General features: G+C 32.5%; 1 protein-coding gene across 2 annotated transcripts in view; it reads right to left on the reverse strand.

Annotated features, from left to right (window-relative positions):
- LOC118182302 (reversion-inducing cysteine-rich protein with Kazal motifs-like) overlaps positions 1–23963 on the reverse strand; it is a 211043-nt gene that overhangs the window by 73807 nt on the left and 113273 nt on the right. For both annotated transcript variants that reach the window (XM_085818926.1, XM_035351638.2), the window contains exons 5-9: positions 17858–17894; positions 10191–10273; positions 9597–9678; positions 6178–6372; positions 3242–3375 (exon numbers count right to left, since the gene is read on the reverse strand). In XM_085818926.1, the coding sequence (XP_085675052.1) occupies positions 3242–3375; positions 6178–6372; positions 9597–9678; positions 10191–10273; positions 17858–17894 (531 nt within the window). The remainder of the gene's footprint in view (positions 1–3241; positions 3376–6177; positions 6373–9596; positions 9679–10190; positions 10274–17857; positions 17895–23963) is intronic.

Below are 23963 nucleotides of genomic sequence, written 5' to 3' on the forward strand. Positions count from 1 at the left end.
TTCAACTGATCTAATTACACTCTTTTGCAAAAAAATCGAAGCACCGTGAATGAAGTGGTTGTTTTTGATGAAATTAAATATGTGTATAGCTCATACACAGATAATAAAATGATTAAAAAATCAAGGTCATATTACCTGTTCACGGCTCACAATCACCCTTTGAGTGTTCAAATTAGTACTTGGTCGAACCGCCCCTGGCGACAATGCATGCTTTAATTCGTCGAGGCAAGGAGTGGTGGAGGCTCCTTTAGTTGCTTCTTTACGGAATTACGATGGCAGTAACAAAAAAGATAAATTTTCCGCCTCTGTTACTGGTTTTATGCTTTGCGAATTGCACACTAGAAATGCGCGCTATGATTGCAATTCCTGCTCATTTGTCTTGAAACTTTGATCATTTGCATGTTCGATCAAGACGCTTTTGCATAACAAATTTCGTCACGATCGCAAAAGTCCTTCTTGGTGCTTCGATTTTTTTGCAAAAGAGTGTATTTCTTTCCCGCTTGAAAGTGAGCGTATTAACGCCTTTACTTTCCTCTAGATTCCAGTTGCACAAAGCTAAGATTATTTAGTGCTGCCCAACCGGTATGGTGATTAGCGTCGCTGACTTGCCATGCCGAAGGGCCCGAGTTTGAGTCCCGGAGAAGGCATGGATGTTTGTAAAAATATAGTGTCGTTGCGGTGTGGCGGCACTCCAAATATGCAGCGAGCTGAAAGTCCTCTCGTATGGCTTGGAGGAAGGAGTGGAATACTTTCGGACCCATCCCCCTGGGGTGCTTTCCATCAAAATTGGGGGCTGAACTGAGTTAAATCGTACTGTCACCTATAAGGTGCTCAAGGCTGTTGCCAATGACAGGCGTAATCTAGCGCTCCTTGCCACGAGGAATTTCGTGGGCTTGGGCTGACTACGTCAGACAAGTGAGCATAAGCAACAACAACAAGTTTATTTAAGCGCCATAAGGTGAATCAGAAAAAATTGCTATGCTTATGAAGCAAATGCAAATGTTTATTATACATTGTACAGTATATGAATGGTATATTAAATCTGAAACTTTAGAACTTTAATTTTCACTCAAAAGTAAGGATTGCAAGCGTTTGAAACGGTGAGTAGCTTAAAGCAGAGGTTTGGTTGGTACTGTTGTATATTATTCTCCAGTTTGACGATTTGGGTTCCTAGTGGCATTATCTAAGTTTCCCTAATCATAATACTGTCATCATGTGATACAATCATATTTTTGCCATATTTTTTACTTTAACCATACTTTAAAATTTCTTTACAGTAAGCCCTCTCTACGGCTATCATACGCGTCTCCAGATGATTTTAGTCATCTTAGACCAGGGGTTCTCATCAAAGTGAAAATTTCCTCCTGGAGGCAATTTCATAGTCTCAGGAAGGAATGCGGTCAGTACTTTATTTAACTGTTAAGTATTTAGTTTTAATTAATATAAAAAAAGACGTATCAATATTTTCTTTACTTTTAGTTGCTTAATTCACAAAACAAAACAAAAAATAATCTAAATCTAAGTATATGTATTTTTCGGTTATATGTATTAGTATATGCATTTTCAATATATGTATTTTTGTAAAAAAAAAAAAAAAAAAAAAAAAAAGGTAATGATGAAAGGAATGCAGATGCCAAACAAGTTGAAAACAACTGTCTTAAACAGATGATGTTTAACACTAATGTTCATTTATGGGGTCAGAAAAACCGTATTTCCTTGTGTATCCTTCTCCCTTTTTTACTAACTTTATCGTCCGAAAATCGAGAGGAAAATTATGCAACTAATTTAATTTTCGAAAGACGTGGTACAGTAAGAACATAACACATGAAAAGTAGTCACGGATAAACTACAGGTAACTACCACAACATTTTTTCTTTAAAAGGAATCTAAATTTCAATAAGATTACATATAGCATAGTAATATTAACATTTAAGTACCTAATAAGGTATCTTCATTTCGATTTCTCTACAACTTGAATCTCGTCCGTTCTTACTGTTATCTCTACTTCTCAGATTATCCATAAAATAGTTAGAAAAAGTGATTGTACAGCTGTTTTGGCGAAGTCGTAGATTGAATGTTAGTTCGGGTTTGCTTCGCGATGATGGATTGATTTTGTATTAGGCTGGCATAAAGTTCAACAATAAGAAGAGAAAGGTTCATAGTAAACTTTGCAGGTATTTTGCGAGGATTTGCCTTTGTTAGTAAGAAGAAATAACAACTACATAAATGAACCCCTTTTTGAAATTCTGGGAAGCTCATTCTCTGAACGCACTAAGAAAGGGGCAAATTACGCGAATATTTTTTAAATTCTCAAAACCTGGTGCCAAAAAGCTAAGGGGAAAAATACGCGAGAATTATGATTATAATTTTAGATGTAGTGTTAGAGAGATGTTACGGAAATGAATGCCTCGAAAGGATACACTGCAATTTTTTTACAGGAAACATAATAAGACCCGTTTTACTATGAATGAAAATGTACTAAAATAAATTTTAGAAGAAATTTTAATTTTTTGTAAAGGTAAAATTTCTCTGTTAATATTTTTAAGATTATTTTTCGTGAGTTAATGTAATTAACGATTCATATTCATAATGATAAAAATCTTATTCTTTGCACATGAATAATATGAGTATTCTATGCACATGAATAATTCCAAGTTCCAAGTTACACTTACGCCGAGATTATCAAGCATTCTGCTTGATGTGTTCCGGCTGTCATCAGATGTTTGGGCGCTGAAAAGAGAATAAGTTCGAAGTGTGAGTCCTGAAGGGCAAGAGCTAATGGCGACATGAATAAGGGATATTTATAGTATTTGGCGACTGTTTGGCGATCAACAAAGCGCGCTTGGTGCGTGTAGCCTTTTCTCCAAAGAGGGTTACTGTATTTTAGGAGTTGCATGTTAGCCTCGGAAGATGAAGGTTCTCGATTTTTGCTATGCTGTAGGAGCGATGTACGGCTCTGAGTTTAATATCATGCTTTTTAAATATTATTTTTAATAAATATTTGTTTCGTCTTGCTAAACGGTGCCTTTCTTCAACCACAAAACTATCACAATATTATTTGAATATCTCATTTACAAAAGTATAAACGTAACTCATTTTGCACGCAAAGTACAGCATGAACAACGATTTACAAAGCGATTTAAATTTACTGTTGAATCTTGATGGGGGAGGGGGAGCGACACTCTGCTCATGCAGTTCAACTAAATTGCTCCCTTCCTATTTAAATATGCAAAATGCTTACGTGAGGCATAGGTAAACCGCATCCCCCGGCGATCAAATTATCCACAATTTCTTGTCCTATGTTTTGCGTCGTCAAAATTTTCCGGCATGCAAATTTGCATTCTTCACTGGTAGCTTTATCACAGCAATGAAGATCTGAAATGGTAGAAGAGTATGAATATTAATGAATGCTAACTATTAGAGTCATTTAATGAATAGTGACAGAGTACAAACTTGAGATAAGATATGAATTCAAAAATCATTAAAATTTAAGCTCCGTCTGTTAAAAGCATTTCAAAAGGCATTATTATTGCGTCAAATAATTTCTAGAATTATTGGGCTTTATCTAAGTTTCTTCCACACTGAAAACCTGCTGCGAAAAGTAACTTCTTTCTTCGTTTCGTTCATTTTCCACTCGCTTTGAAACAGAACCGTCTCTTCTCAACTGAAAATTTGTTGCGGAATGTAGTTTCTTTCTTCAATGAATTTAAAAAACTGGGGTTTAAATTTCTCTGCTGCTTCTTTAATTTGGGCAGCCAGCCTACCCTGAAGCTTTACACTGGAAAAATTAAAGCAATGCTTAATGTTTTCAAGCCAACCTTTGCTTGCGTATTAATTTTTTGCGAAATAAAAAAATGTATGACAAACTCTAACACTCCCTAGGGAATTTTAAAGATATGCTGTTTTTAAATATTTTATGATTTTGCTTTTGGATTTTATGTAGCATAGATGAACGATGCTTACAAGAAAAAAGCTAAAACATGAAAAAGATTTTTGCTAGCAGGATTGAGCCAAGAGCAGATGTTTTTCTTCAATACGAATATTTCTTTTTGACATAAGTTAACGCAAATTAGATAGAGATTAATTATATGATTAAAAAAAGTATTTCTCACTGATGCCATTCTGGTTCTCAAATATTTATGATTAATGAAATGGATTTTTTTCTTCTTAATAGCACTAAAAGAGTTTGTAACGATATTTAGAGCTTCTAAGAGTTTGATGACGTCACTCTTTACCAGACGAGGAGCTGAATTAAAAGTATAATGATTGGATTAACTTCTTGCACACAGGAAGGATCATTGAAAGGTTAATTACGAGCTCTTGCAAATCACTCCCGAGGCTGGGGAGAGGAATTAATCTTGATTAATCTCTATGCGCTGTCTTTACTCACAAATAATGCATGAAATTAAGACTATTTAACCGTGGATGAATAACAAGTGTATACAAATAGAAGCAAAAAGTACCATTATTGTATAGATTATCTGATTACCTGTATTTTGTACGCTTCGGTGCAGTGGCTATTGAAATAAATTATCTGCAAGAATGGCTATGAGTGAAAAAGATCACAAGTCAATACTTGCGAAGTTGACAATAATCTGATAATCAGGAATTAAAAGAGTTTTTTTTTGGGGGGGGGAGTGCGGGAAGTGAATTTTGGTTATTTTTGCGGTTTAACGAGGCTTTGAAAGAAGAAATGAAATAAGATATAATGCTTACTTTTAGCCCAAAAGGGACTCTTAGTCCCGAATGGGATATTAATCTCGAAAGGGCATTTTGCGTTGAAGCATTATAAACAGCGTTTCACTTTCCAAATTGTTACCACTAAATGTCGCCCTACATTGTTTTTAAAGAAATTAAGTAATGAAAAATCTGCATGAATGTATGTAAGTTTCCCGCACTGTGAAAAAACAACGGTACCTAGAACCATTCAATTTTGGTAACGTATTCCTTGACCCGAATATGGGCACCTGAAAGCATATATTTTGAATTTCCTATTTACTTTATAAATCTATTTCATATTTTGTAAAACTTTCAGGAATTTTTTATTAGCAAACTCAATAATTTAAAAGCCAGCAGTAGCAACACTGCACGGAATGAAACATAATCTATATAATCTTCAAGCCATAATCCCACTTTTCTCTTCTTGTGAAGGATTTAGTTGAAATGATCAGACTTGCAGGATTATGCGAGACAACCACGAATTTTAGTGAAACGTTTTGGATGAAGAAATGTCCCGGATTTTCCAATAAAAAAATAAATAAATAATTTATTATTTCGTAACTTGCAGTGAAAGAGAAAAAATCATTTACAGCTACTACCAGGCTTTTATAACATCTAATACATCAATCCTAATACAAATCCAAAAACAAATCTTACTAGTAGACATGTGTTAACGTACTGTCAGACATAGTTATGTTTAATTTTTAAATGTGCTTACAAGATGTGGTAAGTTATGTTTGATTTTGCTGTAAGTATATTGTTTAGTTTGAAATTTAAATGAGAAGTAAATAGAAGAGGAAAACCTCACCAGTGCCGATGTTCGAATCGTTTTTCCTATTAATCGTTAGAAAGAAATTTCACAATTTAAATTAGGCTAGAAATTAAAAATATTTATAATCCCACGTTCTACACACAGCTAGTGATGTCTTAAATATTAAAAAATATAATTAACTTAAACATTTACATTTCTTTAGCTAATTTATTAAAAGATTATAATATTTGTCCCAATATTTCTCATATTTAATTCGGTTAAAATTTATTCTAACATATGATTTGAAACGCATATAAAACGGAAATAGAAATTACGGTATTACAGGTATAGTGGGGATCAAGAATGAATGAATGAATGAATAAATGAATGAATGAATCATGCACTAGTGAATGAATGAGCATCAAGAATTGCTAACAGATGGCGCTTGCTGTCGTTAGAGGCTATAATACCACTTTACATGAAAAATTTACACAATTAATAGCCATGTCAAATATACTAAAATTGATGGCCAAAATACAGTTTATGAATTTAATAGAATATTTACACTTCTTTGAATTACAGTTTTCAAACGAACGATATAAGAAATTTGAAATTTTTGAATTCGCTAATATGATCCCTGCTGTAAATTTATTCGAATTATTTTATAACATAATTGAAACTATTTTATAATAAGAGATAAAGCTTACTCCTTGCTGGATTTTCAGCCGGTGTGATAAGAGTGTAGTTTTGAACACACTTCGAAACTGCTGGACTGTCATGAGAACACATGTTGGTTACGTAAGTACGCAGTTGTACGGATGGTTCTGTTGTACTAGCAAATAGTTCTTTGCATGCATTAGAGCACTCTGGCTTCATTGCTCTACTGCAACATTGTTGACCCACTACAAAAATAAAAGAATATTAAAGTAGTTCATGCTTATTTTGAGAAGTAGATGAAATAAATAATATATTTAGCAGAATTTAAAACACCCAACAGCAATGAAAACTAATGGGTAGCATTCTTTATTGATGAAAATTAAAGTTAGATATTTAAAAATCATTTTAAATCAAAAGATTCTTCTGAATTTATAACAAATACTTGTCTTATTTATTGCAGAAACAAACCACTAATGTTTAAAGCAAAGAAAAGGTAGAGCAGCCGACTGATAAAATATTTTCAATATATTTTTGCGCTGACTATTATTTTTACGATCATCTACATTTTGTTCTTTTTGCGGAGGAATGAATATTATTCGGGGAATTTTATAAAATGATTTAAAACAATAATCGGCAATGAAATGTGCAAAGGCTTTCGAGCAGCGTATGGCTGGCAAATATTAACCTCTTCGTCGTCCGTAACGCATCTAACGCGTCAAGGGAAACTTCTGCAGGGCAGCCGTAACGAGCTTCAAACGTTCTTCTACATTTTAAAACTTTTAAACGTTTAAAACGCTTTCTAAATGTTTACTTGTTTGAGTTTTTATTTTTGTTTTTTCTAATACCTCCTAGAGGGCAGTACTAATCAGGCATTCTATTTCTAATTGAATCCCCCCCGGGTTTTATGAATATTCGCGCCATTTTACATAAAATACAAGACAGTGAGAGATCTTCAACGCCTACTCAGCAGAAAAAGGGAAAAAATGAGGTTGTGAATTGGAAAGAGAAGAAGGATATACGTTTGAGGAGTACAGTCCATAATAACTCGATGATTGATGTTGGAACACGGAAAAGAACTGTAAAAAAAAAAAAAAACAATAATTGTAAAAGTTTACAACAACAAAATGGGAGGAGTGGACCGCCTGGAACAGATGTTATCAAATTATTCTGCTGTTAGAAATAAGCAGAGATATTATTATTTTTCCATTATGCTTTATTTAGTTATAATTTTACTTAATATTCATTTACATTGATCCACTACGAAAGTTATGTATGTACAGAGAAAACAACATTACATGCTGCGAAAAACAAAGGGCCGCTTGGGAGAAATTTTCGCAGACAGGGTGACGACGGCGGAAGGGTTAATATATCGAAATGAAAGAAAAACTCATACATCGTTCTTGGTTCGTAAATTTTATATTAGTTTTGAAATAGCTGAAAAATCAAATTAAACAGTTGATTATTAACATTATCGTTTATGAAGAAAACTGTTCTAAGGATAACATATGAATTTGTGAATAAAACAGTCTTAAGGATAACATATGAATTTGTAATGAAGACAATGAAGTTTATTGGTAGGCTCTGTTATGAAATCAAGATACAAGTTAATAAAAAACTTTATAAAACTAACTAAATATGAATTTAACCAATTTGGTCTAGAAAACATCTTGCGCAATATGCTGCAAAATAAGTAAAATAGAAATTGTAGAAATTGTAATTGTAGTAAGCTCGCCTAAAAGTTACCAGGAGCTGTTGCTCCAAAAAGTTCAACACGTTTTAAAAAAATTAATACATATGAAAATCAAACCATTAAACATGTAAAACATTAAAAAACAGAATCAGATAAAAAAGTAAGCGGAAAATGGTAAATTAGTCTAACTCGACTTCCAAACTAGCTTTTCAAGGGAAATTTAATTTCTTTGAACGTCGAATCAAGCTAACCCCATTACGCGTTTCGCCGAAACCCCATTACGCGTTTTAACACCTTAATGTGTCATTTAGTGCCGACGCGTCGGGAAATTGGAACAGAGAATTGAGACTATTAAAATTTTCCAAGACACTTTGTCTAAATTAAAACATTTTTGTAGCGAAAAAGTTTCAATTGTCTGTTTCGGCGAAACGCGTAATGGGATTAGCTTGATTCGACGTTCAAACAAATTAAATTTCCCTTGAAAAGCCAGTTTGGAAGTCGAGTTAGGCTAATTTACCATTTTCCGCTTACTTTTTTTTATTATCTGATTCTGTTTTTTAATATTTTACACGTTTAATGGTTTGATTTTCATATGTATTAATTTTTTTAAAACGTGTTGAACTTTGAGCATCAGCTCCTGGTAACTTTTAGGCGAGCTTACTACAATTACAATTTCTGCAATTTTTCTCTCTATATATATGGTGTGCTTGATTGCAGCAAAAAAGGGAATTGCGCAGCTAGATGTTATAGCAGTACCATATACAAAATTTTAATGTTCTATGGCTAATCGTTTTTGAGTTATGCGAGATACACAGATATGTACATACGCCTAGACATAAAAAAAAAAAAAAAAAAAAAAAAAAAAAAAAAAAAAAAAAAAACTCATTTTGAATCCATTTTACCATCCGTTTTGAAAAATAAAACAGTCTTTATTCTATTCGTACGTACAGATATCAGAGAAAAAAATCGTTCAAATAGATTCGAGATCACTGAAAATGGATATTTTCACTGAAATATGATGCCCAAAATTTTTCGTGATTACAGTAATTTCTTACACTTTTAATTATTTGCTTTACTTCGTACAAGGAAGAGAAAAGGATCGTTTTTGTTACTTGATTGTAGGATCTATTTTTTTCTTTAGCTTTTGATTGTTTGCCAGTCATCCAAAAAACATGTGATACAGTTTTAAAGACTGTAGCTGAAAAGGTTACTACATATTTAATCATACATGTTTAAACTGAGAGACTGCAGATTTGTTTCGAAAAATAGGAATTGGTTTGAGGCCATTGCTGATGTGGGTAACAATGATGAGTTTACTCACTGCTTTTCTGTATTATAGTTCTTTTAACTTTTTCTGGTAACTGACAATTTTCTCTCAAAATATCTTGAAAAGTACACGTTACTAATAGAGCTGAATTTTTTACAATTAGAACTGTCGGAGCTTTTTGTAGGTCATCAAGGAAAGTAAAAAAAAAAAAAAAAATAAATAAATAAATAACAAAAATAAACAATTTAAGTTAAATTAAAGATAATTAATTTAATAAATTAATTAATTTATACCGGAGCTCATATAATTTCGAGTTCAAACTGATGTTATGTTTCACTCTAAAACTAAAAAGCCCTGGAGCTATCCCGCTGCGGCAGATTTTAAAACCTGATTACTTAGTAGGTTTTTATCTCTTCATAGGCTCTCAAGTTAGCTTTGCCTCGTGTTTGAGATGAAATATCATTGCATACATAAATTCATTTGTATTATCAAAATTAGAAATAAATATTAACCTTCTTGTCTGTCAAGGCACGCGAAGAACGTGATTTCATCACTTGGACGGCACGCAGAACCCAGATCTTCTCTCTCATTTGCCTATATGAATAAAAAAAAAAAAAAAAAAAATCTGTTATTGTTTTGAAAATAGACATTAAAAATACTAAAAAAGCACCACTCTGGGAGAAACGAAATGAATTGTTGGAAAAAATATAAGAGGAAAATTCTGTTTTTTCCTCTCAAAGTAAGTCAGTCGTGACCGTGATCACAAAGCATTTATTTCAGTACGAACGAATTAAAAAAAAAAAAAAAAAAAAAAGAGAGAGACCACAGAGGCACAACAAGAGGGGGGATACGGGAATAAACATCCGAAAATCGTCCGCACATTCCAACGCTGGATGTCAGTGTACAAATTCAAACACACAATAATGTAGGAGATGGGAAATGTGGCTTCAAGAAAATATTCTACTGTTCGCCGCGATGAAAAAAGAAGGTTAAAATGACGATTGATAACGTCTTTTTGTTCTAGGAAACTCGAGAGTAGTTTACACAGGGAATGATTGATTATGGGAATAAAAATCGAAGTAGAAGTTTCTTTTATTTTCAATTACCTTAAGACATAGCATTATGCAGGCTTCTGACTGTGGAAGAGTGCAACAAGGTCTTCCAAAAAATCCTTGCGCTTTATCAATTTCTGAAAAAGAGAGAAGAAAAAGTTAGAAATCACTGCTTATTCAAATGCAAAACAAAACAAACAAACAAACAAAAAAAAAAAATGTAAAATTATTTTCCATCCGCTAGCTCTGTTTAGAACTGCACGAGGTAAATTGAAAAATCAAGCAAAAGAGACGCTACTTTCCACCGTTCCAAGTACAAATAAATTAAATTACTTTTCAGACTTTACGCAGTGAGTCATAACTTCAGTTACAATTTTAATGAAATTGGTTTTAAAATTAATTCTTCTACATGAAATTAGGTAATATATTATACACTTGCCGAACGCGCGGTTACGACATTACACGCACGTCAGAATCGCGATTTACAAACTCAGTATTTTAAGGAAAAACTTGCGAGGATTTATCTATTTATTTTTGCTTGATCGTTTTTAATTTTGAGTCTTTTTTGAGTCTTAATTTTCTGTCGCTCTCTTTTTCACCCAGGCTTTACATGACATAATGTAAGTGAGAGGGCCAGCGTTTATTCAGACTGAGGGAAAAAGAAGTGCTATTTAAGAGAAGGTTTCACAAGTTGATTTTAAAGCATGTTTTGCCTACTTGAGGCCCCCGTTGTTACCGTGATTAAATAGCGATTTGATTCTGTGGCGTTGAGTGCTTCTAGCCATTAGGCTTGTCTCGTCGGTTTTCTACAAACCAGAGCCTTCCTGTGCTTTACTTTATGCCGTGAACATTTGTGCTATTCTAACTACATGCCGTCTGTGAAGATCTCTGTGTTTGAATAAAAGGGTTCTATACACCCTTCTTCTGACTTTGCTGGTTGCAGGTTAAGACAACAGGATTATTCCTATATAATTTTTCTAAAGCTTGTGATTTTATGCTATCAAAGAGAGTGAGACTCAATAAACTGTATTAGGCATAATTCAGATAAATGAAGTACGTATAATTTAAATCACTTAAAATACTGCCTATGATTTAAATGAAAAAAATGAAACAAATGTTAATTGAAAGGATTTTCTATTACTGCTAATAAGCCTCTGTAAAACGCGGGTGATTTTTTCTTTCTTTTTTCTTCAGTTGGGTCATTCTCCATTACAAAATCAGTGGGTTCCTGTGCCTTTTTTAATAATTCGTTTAGCTTCTTGGAAAAAAAAGACGTTTAACTTCTTCCCTATCACTGCTTTCACTGTAGGCTCGTGACATAAGATTATCCAGTTTTTCATTCGTCATTTCTGGATTAATTCTTTGATTTCTTCTTCTTCCATATGTGAAAATCTTTTGCCGCCGATTGCTTTGAATTTTGTACGATTTCTTTGGCTTAACTGGCAAAAATGAGAAATAATTAAGTTCAAAAATTTTACTTTGTAATTTTTTATGATATTTCAGAAATTATACGTGTAATTCAGGTAAAAGTTTCAGTACAAAATATGTGTGACAGTAATGGAGCTCTAAAATGAGCGTACTAAAGTAGTTCTAAAGTTTTTATTTTTCTTTAATCACACCACGTTATCCTTGTAATGAATGCTTACGGCTTTGGAATATGGTAGTTCTAAAGTTGATTAGAACTACTATTAATAGAAATTGGCAACATAGCGGGAATAACGGATTTGCGCACGTACACGATACGTCAATACAGGAATTAGACAATTCCTTTTAGTAATATCCTTGTGAGACTTTTTTTCAGTTCCGTCCATCGTGTATACCTATGTGTGTGTGCGCGTATCGCATTTATTCCCATATTCGAACCATTGTTTTCACTAATTTTATCACACGAAAATGATATAGGAAAATTACAGTGTATTTTTCCAGATAAGACGATAGTTGAACCATAAAACAGAATCCCCCTCCAAAGTTAGGGGTAGTTTTATAGACACCAATTTACAAAAAAAAAAAAAAAAAAAAAAAAAAAAAAAAAAAAAAACTTAAAAAAAAAAAAAAATAGGTTACAGAAAAAATATTAGATTTAAATTTATATAAATTAAAAACTTTATGAAATAAAACAAATCACTCACTCGTGTATTTAAAATCCTGCAAGAGTGTTTGACTCCCGTACGACAAAATCTGACCAGGATATTTAATTTCACAATTTGTAGTTTTTGATATAATTTTGAGCCTGCTTTAAGGGATCAGTTAATTAACTTACAAAAATTTGAGGTAATAAGTTTAAACGAAATGCAGCAAAATGTGTGTAATTTAATAGACCGTACGGCCGCACAGACGGAAAAAAGGTTAGTGACTGTGACTGCCGTATCGAAGGGTCCGGGGTTCGAATCCCGGATAAAGCATGGATGTAATTTATCCGTCCTTTCACATAAAAGAATGGGGGCCCACCTATTAAGTGCCTCCATAATAAAGAGACCACCGACTTAGTAGTGGCCAACAAATTTCTGGAGCCCGCCACTGGAAAATAATAGTAATAATAATAGACCATGCAAAGAAGTCTGGGGCCACATCAGAATTTTTTTAATTTTTTTTTTTTTAATTTATACAGGAGCTGGCTTTCTGAACAGCATGAGGAAGCGGGAAATTACCTGATTATATAAAAAAAAAAAATTCAAAGCATTACTCTAAAAATCTAGGATGGGACACTGGAGTAAATACGTATATATATGTCAAGGAGTTTACTAATAAATGCGCTCCAGACGTAACTCAGAAGACTTCACTTCAGACGTTTACTTATAAGTGCACTGCAGACATACACATTCTACGAAGAGAATGATTATTTTTTCTTTTTCGTGCGTCTGACAAAAACAAAATACGAAAAAAGAGAACTAAATTAGCTTTCGATGACATCAATGGATATGTTAAGACTTATCAAGAAACTCTACCATGAAAGCAAAATATCGATAGGTATCGTTCCTTTGAATTTACGTATGATATAAATTTCTCGTTTCATCAGATAACACACTAAAAGTACTGATTTTGTTTCCAGCACATACCGTCGAAAAAAAAAAAAAAAAAAAAAAGCTGAATGAGACTGGTCTAATAAATCATGACTAACGAGCTATATCAGCTTTTTATCACTGTCATATAAGTCATATAAGTAACTGTCATAAGAGGTATATTTATCGAAAGGAAAGGGGCGAAGAATTAAATTCTAAAGCAACAAATAACAAACAAGAGTAATCGGCATAACGTTAAGTAGATGTTCAGAATTATAATTTCGAAATCCAAACCAAAGTCTTCTTTAGCTGTGGGAGGTGAAATGACAAGGTTAAAAATGTGCTTTATGGGAGAACAACAGAGGAGAAATTCAAGAATGTTCTAGCTGAATGATCAAAAAAAGAAAGGAACTGACCGAAAAGATAACGAAAATCAGCTAAGAAACAAATTCTTGAAAAAAACTTTTTTAATACTTTTAGCCGCAGAAAAATGGTAGATATGACTTTTTGACCAGCAGTTATGATCAATGAACAATTAACGAGTTTCTTTGTTATCCTTACCCCACCCCCAATGTAAGTCTTATTCTTCTTAGCGCGAAAGTTTAAGGCTGGCCTTGTTTTACCAATGTATATTAAAACAAATGATAAGGAATACAATAATCTTATGATTTAATAACAGTAATGAGGTTTTTAAATATAAAATTGCAAAAATGAACGTCACGAAAGTTAAATTTATGTAAACCTCGTGCAATTTTATAACTATTCGACGGAAAGAATCAGTTAGCTAAAACATTCTTGAGTTTCCCTCTGTTGTTAAGTTGACACATATTTCCTTTTCGTCATTCCCACAACTATTGAAGAAACTTTTAATTTTTAATCTAACATTATTCATTTCTCTTTCTTCTCTCTATTCCCGCTACTGAGTAAGGAGATTTTAGCTGTTAATCTAATAGTATAGTATGCATTCGCTTTTCTTCTTTCCATTTTTGGGTTTTAGTTAGACAATTTGCAATGATTAATAAAATAATAACAATATTTTATCTTTAAATTAATGTTCTTTAGCACCTCGTGCTAAACATGAAAGATATGAATGCTAACAAAGCAAAAATAAAAACAAATTTTAATGCCATCAAGCGTCATTTAAGTTAACAACGAAAAAAAATTCCAAACAGTAAGGCCTGTGTTCAGCAGGAGTGGTACATTTAGAGCTACGCGCTGATTCGACTCTCTGCTGCTTTGCGCTAACTTGATTGACGGCCGGCGAAAGGAAATACCTCAGCAATTTATTTGCTTTTACACTCGAAATGCTAGAATATAAACATGTGCATACCGAGGAGGCTGTCAAAATGCGTCAAAGAAGATTAAAAAAAAGTAAACTGATTAAAATTCTTTGTTTCATCTTTGTGCACATTTTGAATCTCCGTTTACACTGGTAGCAGCTCGAAAATTATAACAACCTAATGGTACAGATACCCCTAAGACGAAAATGATTATAATTTGTATCCCATGTAATATAATATAATGCAATGCCAAATAACATAATGTAATATAAGGTAATTAATAAATATAATATAATATAATGAAATGATATGCAGTGTAATATAATGCAATATAATATAATACAATATAGTAGTAATAATTATAATATAATATTATAATACAATAGTGGAATATTCATGGGTATTAAAGCCAGTATATTTATGATGTTACGCTTCTCAGACGCTAGCAAAACCAGACACAGCGACCAATGAGTGGACCTCGCACTCACATGATGCACGGTCGTACACTTACAACTGATAGTGAGTGTACTTGTTTGGCGAACCCCCAAGACCACTGTTTTTAAGAAGGGTTTTCTCCATCGACCGCCTTCCATTTTTCTTTATAATATACACCACGCAAAATAATCGCAATACAAGTAATTGTACATAAATAACTTGAAAAATAACAATCAGAAATTAAGTATAGGTATAAGGAAAACAGAAAGGTTAATTAAATTTATGTTTTATTATTTTTTCCATTATTATTATTATTATTTTTAATTTTGCAAATAAAAAATAAAAGATTCTGAAAGATTTCAGATTTCAACCAGTTGCCTTAAAGGGTTTGTTAAATTTTCTTTTTACGCTCTCGCTGAGCAATCAGTCCTACCAGTCTGCTCTTGTACTCACTCCAGTTAACCTCTTTTTGTTTTTTAGCTCTGTTATTAAGCATGGTTTTCTTTTCACTTTCGCCACATACAACTGAGCAGCAAAATCACAAGAATTTTAGAAGCATCATAGCAACATCTGCTTAGAATTCTCAAAGCAGTGTATGTGTTAACATAACATTTCCTTTTTTTCCCAGTCTTTAACCAATTCATCATATCAATGTTCACATCCCTCAGTAAGATAGCATACGAAACTTTTTTTTTTATCTTTTTATCATTAACGTTTTGTACGTTAGCTCTATTTATTAAATATCACATTCTTCACCCTTATGCCACAAAAAATTTCATTAAACTACAAAATCGCAAAATATTTTAAAACACCATATCTTTAGAATTTCCGATAGACATTCCCGCGACCTGGAGATAAAAAATGTTTTATTTCGTACAGTGTTGCTACTCCTCGCTTCCAAATCGTTGAGTTTGTTAATCAAAAATTCATTAAAGTTTTACAAAATATTAAATAAATAATAAAAAAAATAATGTAATGTCACTTTATGAAAATAATGAATTTTATTAATTACGAGTAAATACATCATGAATTATGTGCATTTTTGTTATTTAAATGTATCTGATTCAATGTTAAGAAACGAATATTCTTAAGAACTGCATCATTGCTTTCAACTGCATCACTGCAAATAGCTTAGTTTGTTAATCCACAACACATAGATTTAATTTAAAAGATACATATCTTACATTTTGCCAAATTGCAAGACTGAAATGAAAAGTGAAACGACGCATTTATAGTGATTCGACGGATCTTATTTCGAGAATAATACCCGCTTTTGACCTAACAAGTTTCAGAAACAAAATAGCAGATTATGTTTTTTCGATTGTTCAATTTCAATTAATGTAATGACTACGCTTGATATATTGATGCAATTTTTTCAATATCAGGTATAAACAGTTTTATTCTATAATCACCAGTTTCTGAATACTCAACCTGTTTCTTGTTTTCTATAATTAAATATTGATTAAATTAAAGCCTGCTTCCGTTAGGGAAAAAGAAGGAAAAGTCAGTAATGTCGGTTCGGTAAAAATTTTTATTTTGGGATTTTCTCCAGAATGACTTTTGAATTCCAAAACGTTAGCATATATATGTGTTTTAAATGAGTTTTGACTTTGAATAATAAAACTCTATATTAATAAACTATTAATTATAAGTTTTATTAATAATCCGTTTTTGTAACCAATAAGCTCTTGATTACGATGATGAGTTGCTACTGCATATTCGGCTATATATTCCCAGTCGAGATCTTCATCGCTACTGATCCTTTCAAAATTTCACTGACATCCAAGGCGTCAATACCGACCATGTTGGTAACCCCTGATTTAATTGAAAATACTGAAAACATTTATGCATTTTTGACAGCTGCAAGAAAATGAGAAAATGTTAAATTTCTTTTCTCTTCGCTGCCTTTTTACAGAATATTTGTAAACTATGAAAGAATGTTTTTCCCTGTTTCTCATACATTAAGAATATTCGTAATTACTTTACCAGAACGCATCAATAAGATTTAGAATTAACATACTTTCAAGCTTTCAAATACGGTTCAAATCAAGTTTTTATGAGGCCAAAGGACGATAGTCTAGAAGGGCTATTAATTTCCAAACCGCATTTTGTGTCGATTCACTTTTCAAACTGTTGCCACAAAATATTATCGCCATGTATTACATTTAAAGAAACTAGAATCTGCATGAATGCAAGAATGTTTCTCGTATTGTGAAGAAACAACGATAATAGAGCCATCAAATTTTGAATAACGTAGTCTTCCAACCGAACATGGGCACTTGGAAGCCCGAATTTCGAATCTGTTTTATTATATGTTTAAAATTTTGTAAAACTTTAATGAATTTTTGATTAACAAACTCAATGATTTCAAAGCGAGTATTGATATGATGATCTGAGAAAAAGCTAAAAAAATATAAAATATATGCGGACACTTAACATTGCTTCGGAAATTGTACACATATGCTGCTATGTAAAAATAAATAAATAAATAAATAAATAAAAAAAAAAAAAAAAAAAAAAAAAAAAACTAATAATAATAGTAAAAATAGTAAAAATAATTTATTTATTTAATAGTAAAAATCATAAATATCAATTTATTAAAATATTAAATATTAAATATCAATTTATTTATTTAATAGTAAAAATACTTTAAAAAAATTTATGAATTCTGTAGTTAAACTCTATGTGGGGTAAGTGTGAAGAAAACGATGCTCAATAAAGCAAAAAGGGGGGGGGGTACCAGGAGTGAGGATAAGAACAGATCAGTGTTTATTTACTACTGGGATATACTTCCCTTTTTTGAATAGGTATTATTACCCCTTTTTTGTTTACTATTTTCCTCAAAAATTTCTGGAGAATTTATCTTTCGTGTAAAAGAGAATTGGGTGTATATTTTCAAAACTGGAAACTAATGAGAATTCAAAAATTACTGTGCAGTATTTCATGATACATACAATTGGGAAGAAAATAAAAACTAAAAAAAAAATATTTCATAAATGATACTTACCTGCAAGAGTTTCATTCATACAAATCCAAAATCTAACCTGTAAAAACAAAACAAGAACTACTTTTTTCCACTTAGCAAATAAAATTTATCTGAGATACAGAAATAAAATACAAGAAAACATCGCTTAACGCAATAATTCAGTCCATCAAATAATGCAAGCTAAGCGAAGACAATAATCACGTTGAGCCAACACAATAAACAATAGGAATAATTACTATCCATTCAGCAGTAGTGTATTTGAAAGCATACCCATATATTGAATATGATAAATATAAATATGAATAGGATAAATTTGAATCTATATATATGCAAGATAAAAAGTAGATAATATAATATGGTAATATTAATTTTCAATAGCCCCTTCTTTTTCAGTTGGTTATTTTCCTTTTTGTTCTAAAAGTAGTAACTGCTTATAATAAAACTCTATAAATTGCGTCATTTCAAAATTAATCCTTTTCACATGATTCCTTAGAAAGCGCTAATGACGCAGGCACATACGTAACGTTTTAGACAACCTTTGTATTCAAATATACGAAGTTTGGTGTCTTTTCACCCAGTGGCAGATTAGCTGAAAGGAAAAATAATGTGCACTGAGGGAAAAGTTTTTCCACACAGAAGCAGGCTGAAAGTAAAATAAATGCTTCTCTTTTAATCAAGAACTTGCAATTCTTCCCACCTTATTTTTATGTGAACTTTTTTTTTTCAATCCGATGTCTTCAATTTATTTACATTTGGCGACCGTTTGTATTAATTAACAGCACTAACTTCTACAGAGCAGATTACTTGTGTTTGATGACATTTTAAAAGAAATTACTCAGCATACATACAATTCATATAGATTTGATTGTGTTTAGAAACTAAACTGCAGAATAAACTTCAATTGGAAAGCTTAAAATTGTTAAATTTTAGTAACTTTGATTTTTAAAAAAATCAGACGAATTAATTTAAAAATACACAAATTCGTGGATTTATAAATAACTTCCTTCCTTAATAAGTATTAAAAGTACTTATTCATCCAGCTTGATATTTCTGCCTTCGACATATTTTAAAAAATAGCTGATGTAGACACAACATGACTTCCTTATATGGCTTACTAAATTGTACACAATTTTTGCTACACTCCATTTAAACATATTTCCTCGAATTTCATTAGAAACATATTTCTCATTGAATCAATTCAATTCTCACTTCCCGGCTAGGCAAAAATACATAAAAACTCGAAACATCTTCATTAAAAATTGTAAAATACGGAAAAAGCTAAAACACCAAAGATCAAACTTTTGATGCACAAAATTTAAAGTTAACTTTTGGTCCTACAAAACAAATAGACACTGTAGTAGTGCAGAAACTGAGTTTATTTATCATTCTATAAACAGTTTCCAAATGTAAACAAATGGCGGCCTCATTAGGCCTAGCTCAACTTAAACCTTTAAATTGTTGATAATTCTATAACTATTGCATGCAGATTAACTTATAAAAAAACCTTAGCCGGGACATAAGAACAATATAATTAAACTACGTTTAAAGCGAAAATGCAAAATTTACCCACATACAAGAATAAAAATTCTGAGCTCAACCTAGCCCGATACAGCCTGAGAATATATATATATATATATATATTATTTACTAAATAATATTGATTAATTGCTTATATTATCTCCTAAGTTTAATTAAAGTAGAATTTAATTAAACTTAGGAGATAATATAATCAATTAATCAATATTATTTAGTAAACAAATTATTATTAGCTTACTTTGCAGCAATTGCGCAAGTAGTAGTAACTTGTTTTCGCACTAAATGAATTTAAGATCATACAACATATATATATATATATATACACTCTTTTGCAAAAGCGAAGCACCAAGAAGGACTTTTGCGATCGCGACGAAATTTCGTATGCAAAAGCATCTTGATCGAACACGCAAATGATCAAAGTTTCAAGGCAAATGAACAGGAATTGCGAGCATAGCGTACATTTCTAGTGTGCAATTCGCAAAGTATAAAACCAGTAACAGAGGCGGAAAATTTATCTTATTTTGTTGCTGCTAATATAATTCCATAAAGAAGCAACTAAAGATGCCATTACGACGACCTTACAGACAACTAAACGACTTCCAACATGGTCTTATTGTAGGGTTGCGTAAAGCTGGGTGGTCATACCGAGCAATAAGCCGCCACCTGCAGAGTACAGACACTGCTGTGCAAAGATGATGGCAGCGATGGTTACTAGAAGAAAATTGCCGACGAAATGAAGGCTCTTGAAGGGCCAAGGAGCACAAATGCGAGGCAAGATAGGATGATTGTTCGCCAGGTTCGAACAGCCCTAACGGTATCAACATTTGTCAACTATTCAACGCACTACAGCCACGCCATCATGGCTGCCTTCAGACTGGCATCGTATTGTGTTCAGCGATGAATTCCGCTTCAGTCTTGAAGCAAATGACCACCGTGTTCGTGTCTGGAGAGGACGGGACCAGCGGTCCCCATCAGCCTTTGTTTTACAGCCATAACCCCTGGTATGATGGTGTGGGGCGCTATTTCTTATGACAGCAGGTCATCTTTAGTCATCTTCCGTACATCTTGAACAGCTCAATGATATGTTGATATCATCTGCGGCCGGTTGCATTACCCTTCATGGCACGTCATCCTGGGGCCTTTTTACAACAAGATAAAGCCAGGCCACATACCGCTCGCATATATGTGAACTGTTTACTTGCGGTTGATACTCTTCCTTGGACAGCAAGGTCAGCAGACCTTTCACCAATCGAGCATATCTGGGACATGGAAGGACGCCAGATTCGGGCACCACAAAATATCGCAGATCTGGAGCTACAACTAATGAATGCCTGGCAGAATGTATCGCAGGATGACATTAGAAACCTCTACCGCTCCTTGCTTCGACGAATTCAAGCATGCATTGCCGCCAGGGGCGGTTCGACAACTACTAATTTGAACACTCAATGGGTGATTGTGAGCCGTGAACAGGTACTATGACCTTGGTTTTTTAATTATTTTATTATCTGTGTATGAGCTATATACATATTCAATTTCATCAAAAACAACCACTTCCTTCATGGTGCTTCGATTTTTTTGCAAAAGAGTATATAATGAGACTAGTGTTTCACGTTTTTAGCCAGTTTATTTGGAGGGTGGGATAGGTAGCAGTTATATGTTTCTCCACAAGAAATTATTTCAAAACATAACATTGGATACTTGCTTTGAATAGTTTTACCTTTTCAGCCTCATATATTTATCATACAAATCGGTGTCTCGCATTTTCTAAAATGGTGAAAATTTTAATAAACTGAAATGCTGCAAAGAAAACGTTGTTCCTTCAACAAGTAAACAAAAAAATGTCACTCCTAATCTTCTTGAAACTCTCGAATCTACGCCCGTTAAGAAAGTACTAAGACTAGAACCTACTTTTATTATCCTTGCTACGAACTTTTTCGAGTGGTTTTTCTCATTATATTAAAATATTTTGCACAATAAATTAAGCAAGTTTTTACTGTGCATTATTTTTACTTCCTTCTACGAAGTAAACGAGATACTATGATTGTGAAAAATCCTTTCCCTTGGGAAGATAACACTAATGTGATTTGCTGTTAATCGAATAAATCAAAACAAACCATTCTTGACAGATCGATAGTGTCTCCGCCTCCAGTCAGCTGTCTTTACTTTATAATTTTATTACATTTGATACACCAAAAGAATTTGCACACAAATAATTTATAAGTTTCCACAAATAATTTATAGGTCTAAAAATACGTTATCAGTATTCTCATGAAGCTTTATTATTGAAGAATCATAATCTAATAATCATACAACAATGTTATTAAATTAGAAATATTTTTCATTTTTAATTAATGTAAATAATATTATGAGTTGGCTGCGTGCGAGTGCCGAAGTCAGTCAGTATTTTCTAAAACACGAATTCTGTAAAATTCTGTGAATAAGATTTCCCATTTCCATTTTCAAAAAAATTATATTTATCAATATTTTTCCTCATAATTTTCGTAGAAATGCTCGTCACGGAATCTTTTAACATCAGAAACATTTTTCTAAACGATATATGCTTTTTAGTGAAGTACATATTTAAACATTCCTCTCTTCAATTTGTGCACACCCCCTTAATACTACTCTTGAGTTAATATCAAATATCTCGATCAGTTTTTCTCGCATGGGAATCAAACTTTCTGTGATTTATTTTTTATAATGGGTACATAATTTTCCTAAATATAAGTATAGATAGCGGAGCAATGCGTGAAAAGCTAAATTTCGTATACAAAATGAAATTTCTTTAATTTTAAAAATACGAAAATATGAGTTTTTGTGTCATTTAAAACATTTTTGAAACTGGAAGTACATGTCTATGGCCAACGGTTATGAAAATAAAGGCTGGATAAGGACTTCTATTGGCATGGTATATATCTAAGGTATTTTCTACCTGCTTTCCACATGGCCTTTGTGGAGTAACTGGAAACATATTTGACGAGTATTCTAGAGGTCCAGGGTTCGAATCCCGTCGAGGGCACTGCACATTTTTCACGTCTCCTGCTTCAGAATCAAAAAAGTCCTCATGACTCTACAATGTGGTTTTCGTACGTTGTTAAAATTACTTGAAAGAACAAACGAGGCAGCTTTTCTTCCGCTCCTGCACAATGAAAGCGAAAGGAAAAAAGGTTATTTACTGTAAATTAAGAATTTCGCCAAAAGAATTGTTCTTGCCGCAAACTGAAAAAAGTTAGCGAAGATAAATTTTTAAATTTCTCCGTTAATTATTCACCAATTTCTGCAGAATTTAATGTTTAGAAATAATTTGAATCGTAGGATCGAAATATGAAAACAAAAAAGGTATGTCATTTCCGAAATGTCCGATTTTCTGACAGAATACCTATGTTAGAACAGTGCTGTATGTAAATCTAATATATGCAGTTAGTCACAAAAGTCTGCGTACAGACTAAATTTGAAATTAAAAAAACACTTAAAGCATAGAAAAATGTATTTTAATCATTGCATTTTTTTCTTCTATTAGCTAAAATTGTAAGCTTAAATAAAAAGTAAATAATATCAGTGTAATACTTTTACATTTTTTCAAAAATATATTTTGTCAAAAGAACTCAGAAATTCCTTCCAATAAGTCTGCGTACACTTTCAAAAAAAAAAAAAAAAAAAAAAAAAAAGCAAAATATAAGTTTTTTACATTACTTCAATACTTCGCAGGATATCCTTTATTCTGCAAAACAGCTTGCAGACGTCTGGGCATTGACTGAACTAGTTTTTCAGTGTCATCCGACGTAAATTTCGCCCATTCTTCCTGCAATTTACTAATTAGCTCATTTCACGACTTAGTATTGTGTTTTCGAATTCGTTTCTCCAATTTTTCCCACAAATGTTCGATTGGATTGAGGTCTGGTGACTGTGGAGGAGTACGCAACTGTATTGGAGTGTGATAGAGGAGATATTCCTTCACAATTTTAGCTGTATGTTTCGGGTCGTTGTCTTGTTGGAAAATAAAGGTATTAGAGAGGTTTAAATTTCGGGCACTGTCTCGTAGATGTTTCTTCAGAATATCCAGATAAACATACTTATCCATGATTTTATCAATAATGTGAAAATTTCCAACTCCTTTCGACGACATAAACCCCCATACTATCACACCGCCAGCTCCATGTTTGACAGTTGGATTTAAATTTCTCAGATTCAGTTCTTTTCTTGGTTTTCTCCATACAATAGGGTGGCCATTAACTTTAAATATTGTAAATTTACTTTCATCTGACCAAATTATATTGTTTCAGAAGTCCTGCGAAGAGTTTAAATGTGTTTTGGCAAAAGCAATTCTTTTCTTTCTATTTGTCTCGAAAATGTATGACTTAAGACCTAGGTTTGCGTCCATGATAATCGGCCTTTCGCAGCACTTTTCGTACAGTTTCAGGAAAAATTTCCTTGTTGCTTGTTAAAAAAATGTCTTTTGCAATGCTCGCAGCAGAAAATTTAGAATTTTGTTTAATTCGTAAAAGAGTTTTTCTTTCTTCTCTCTGCGTTAGCTTCTTCCCACATCTTGGTTTTACAGCAAGACTACCAGTGTCAAGATAGTTTTGAATAA

The sequence above is a fragment of the Stegodyphus dumicola genome, chromosome 6 (genome assembly GCF_044657685.1).
Source record: "Stegodyphus dumicola isolate Sdum_Otavi_A_Nest chromosome 6, ASM4465768v1".
Lineage (NCBI taxonomy): Eukaryota > Metazoa > Arthropoda > Arachnida > Araneae > Eresidae > Stegodyphus > Stegodyphus dumicola.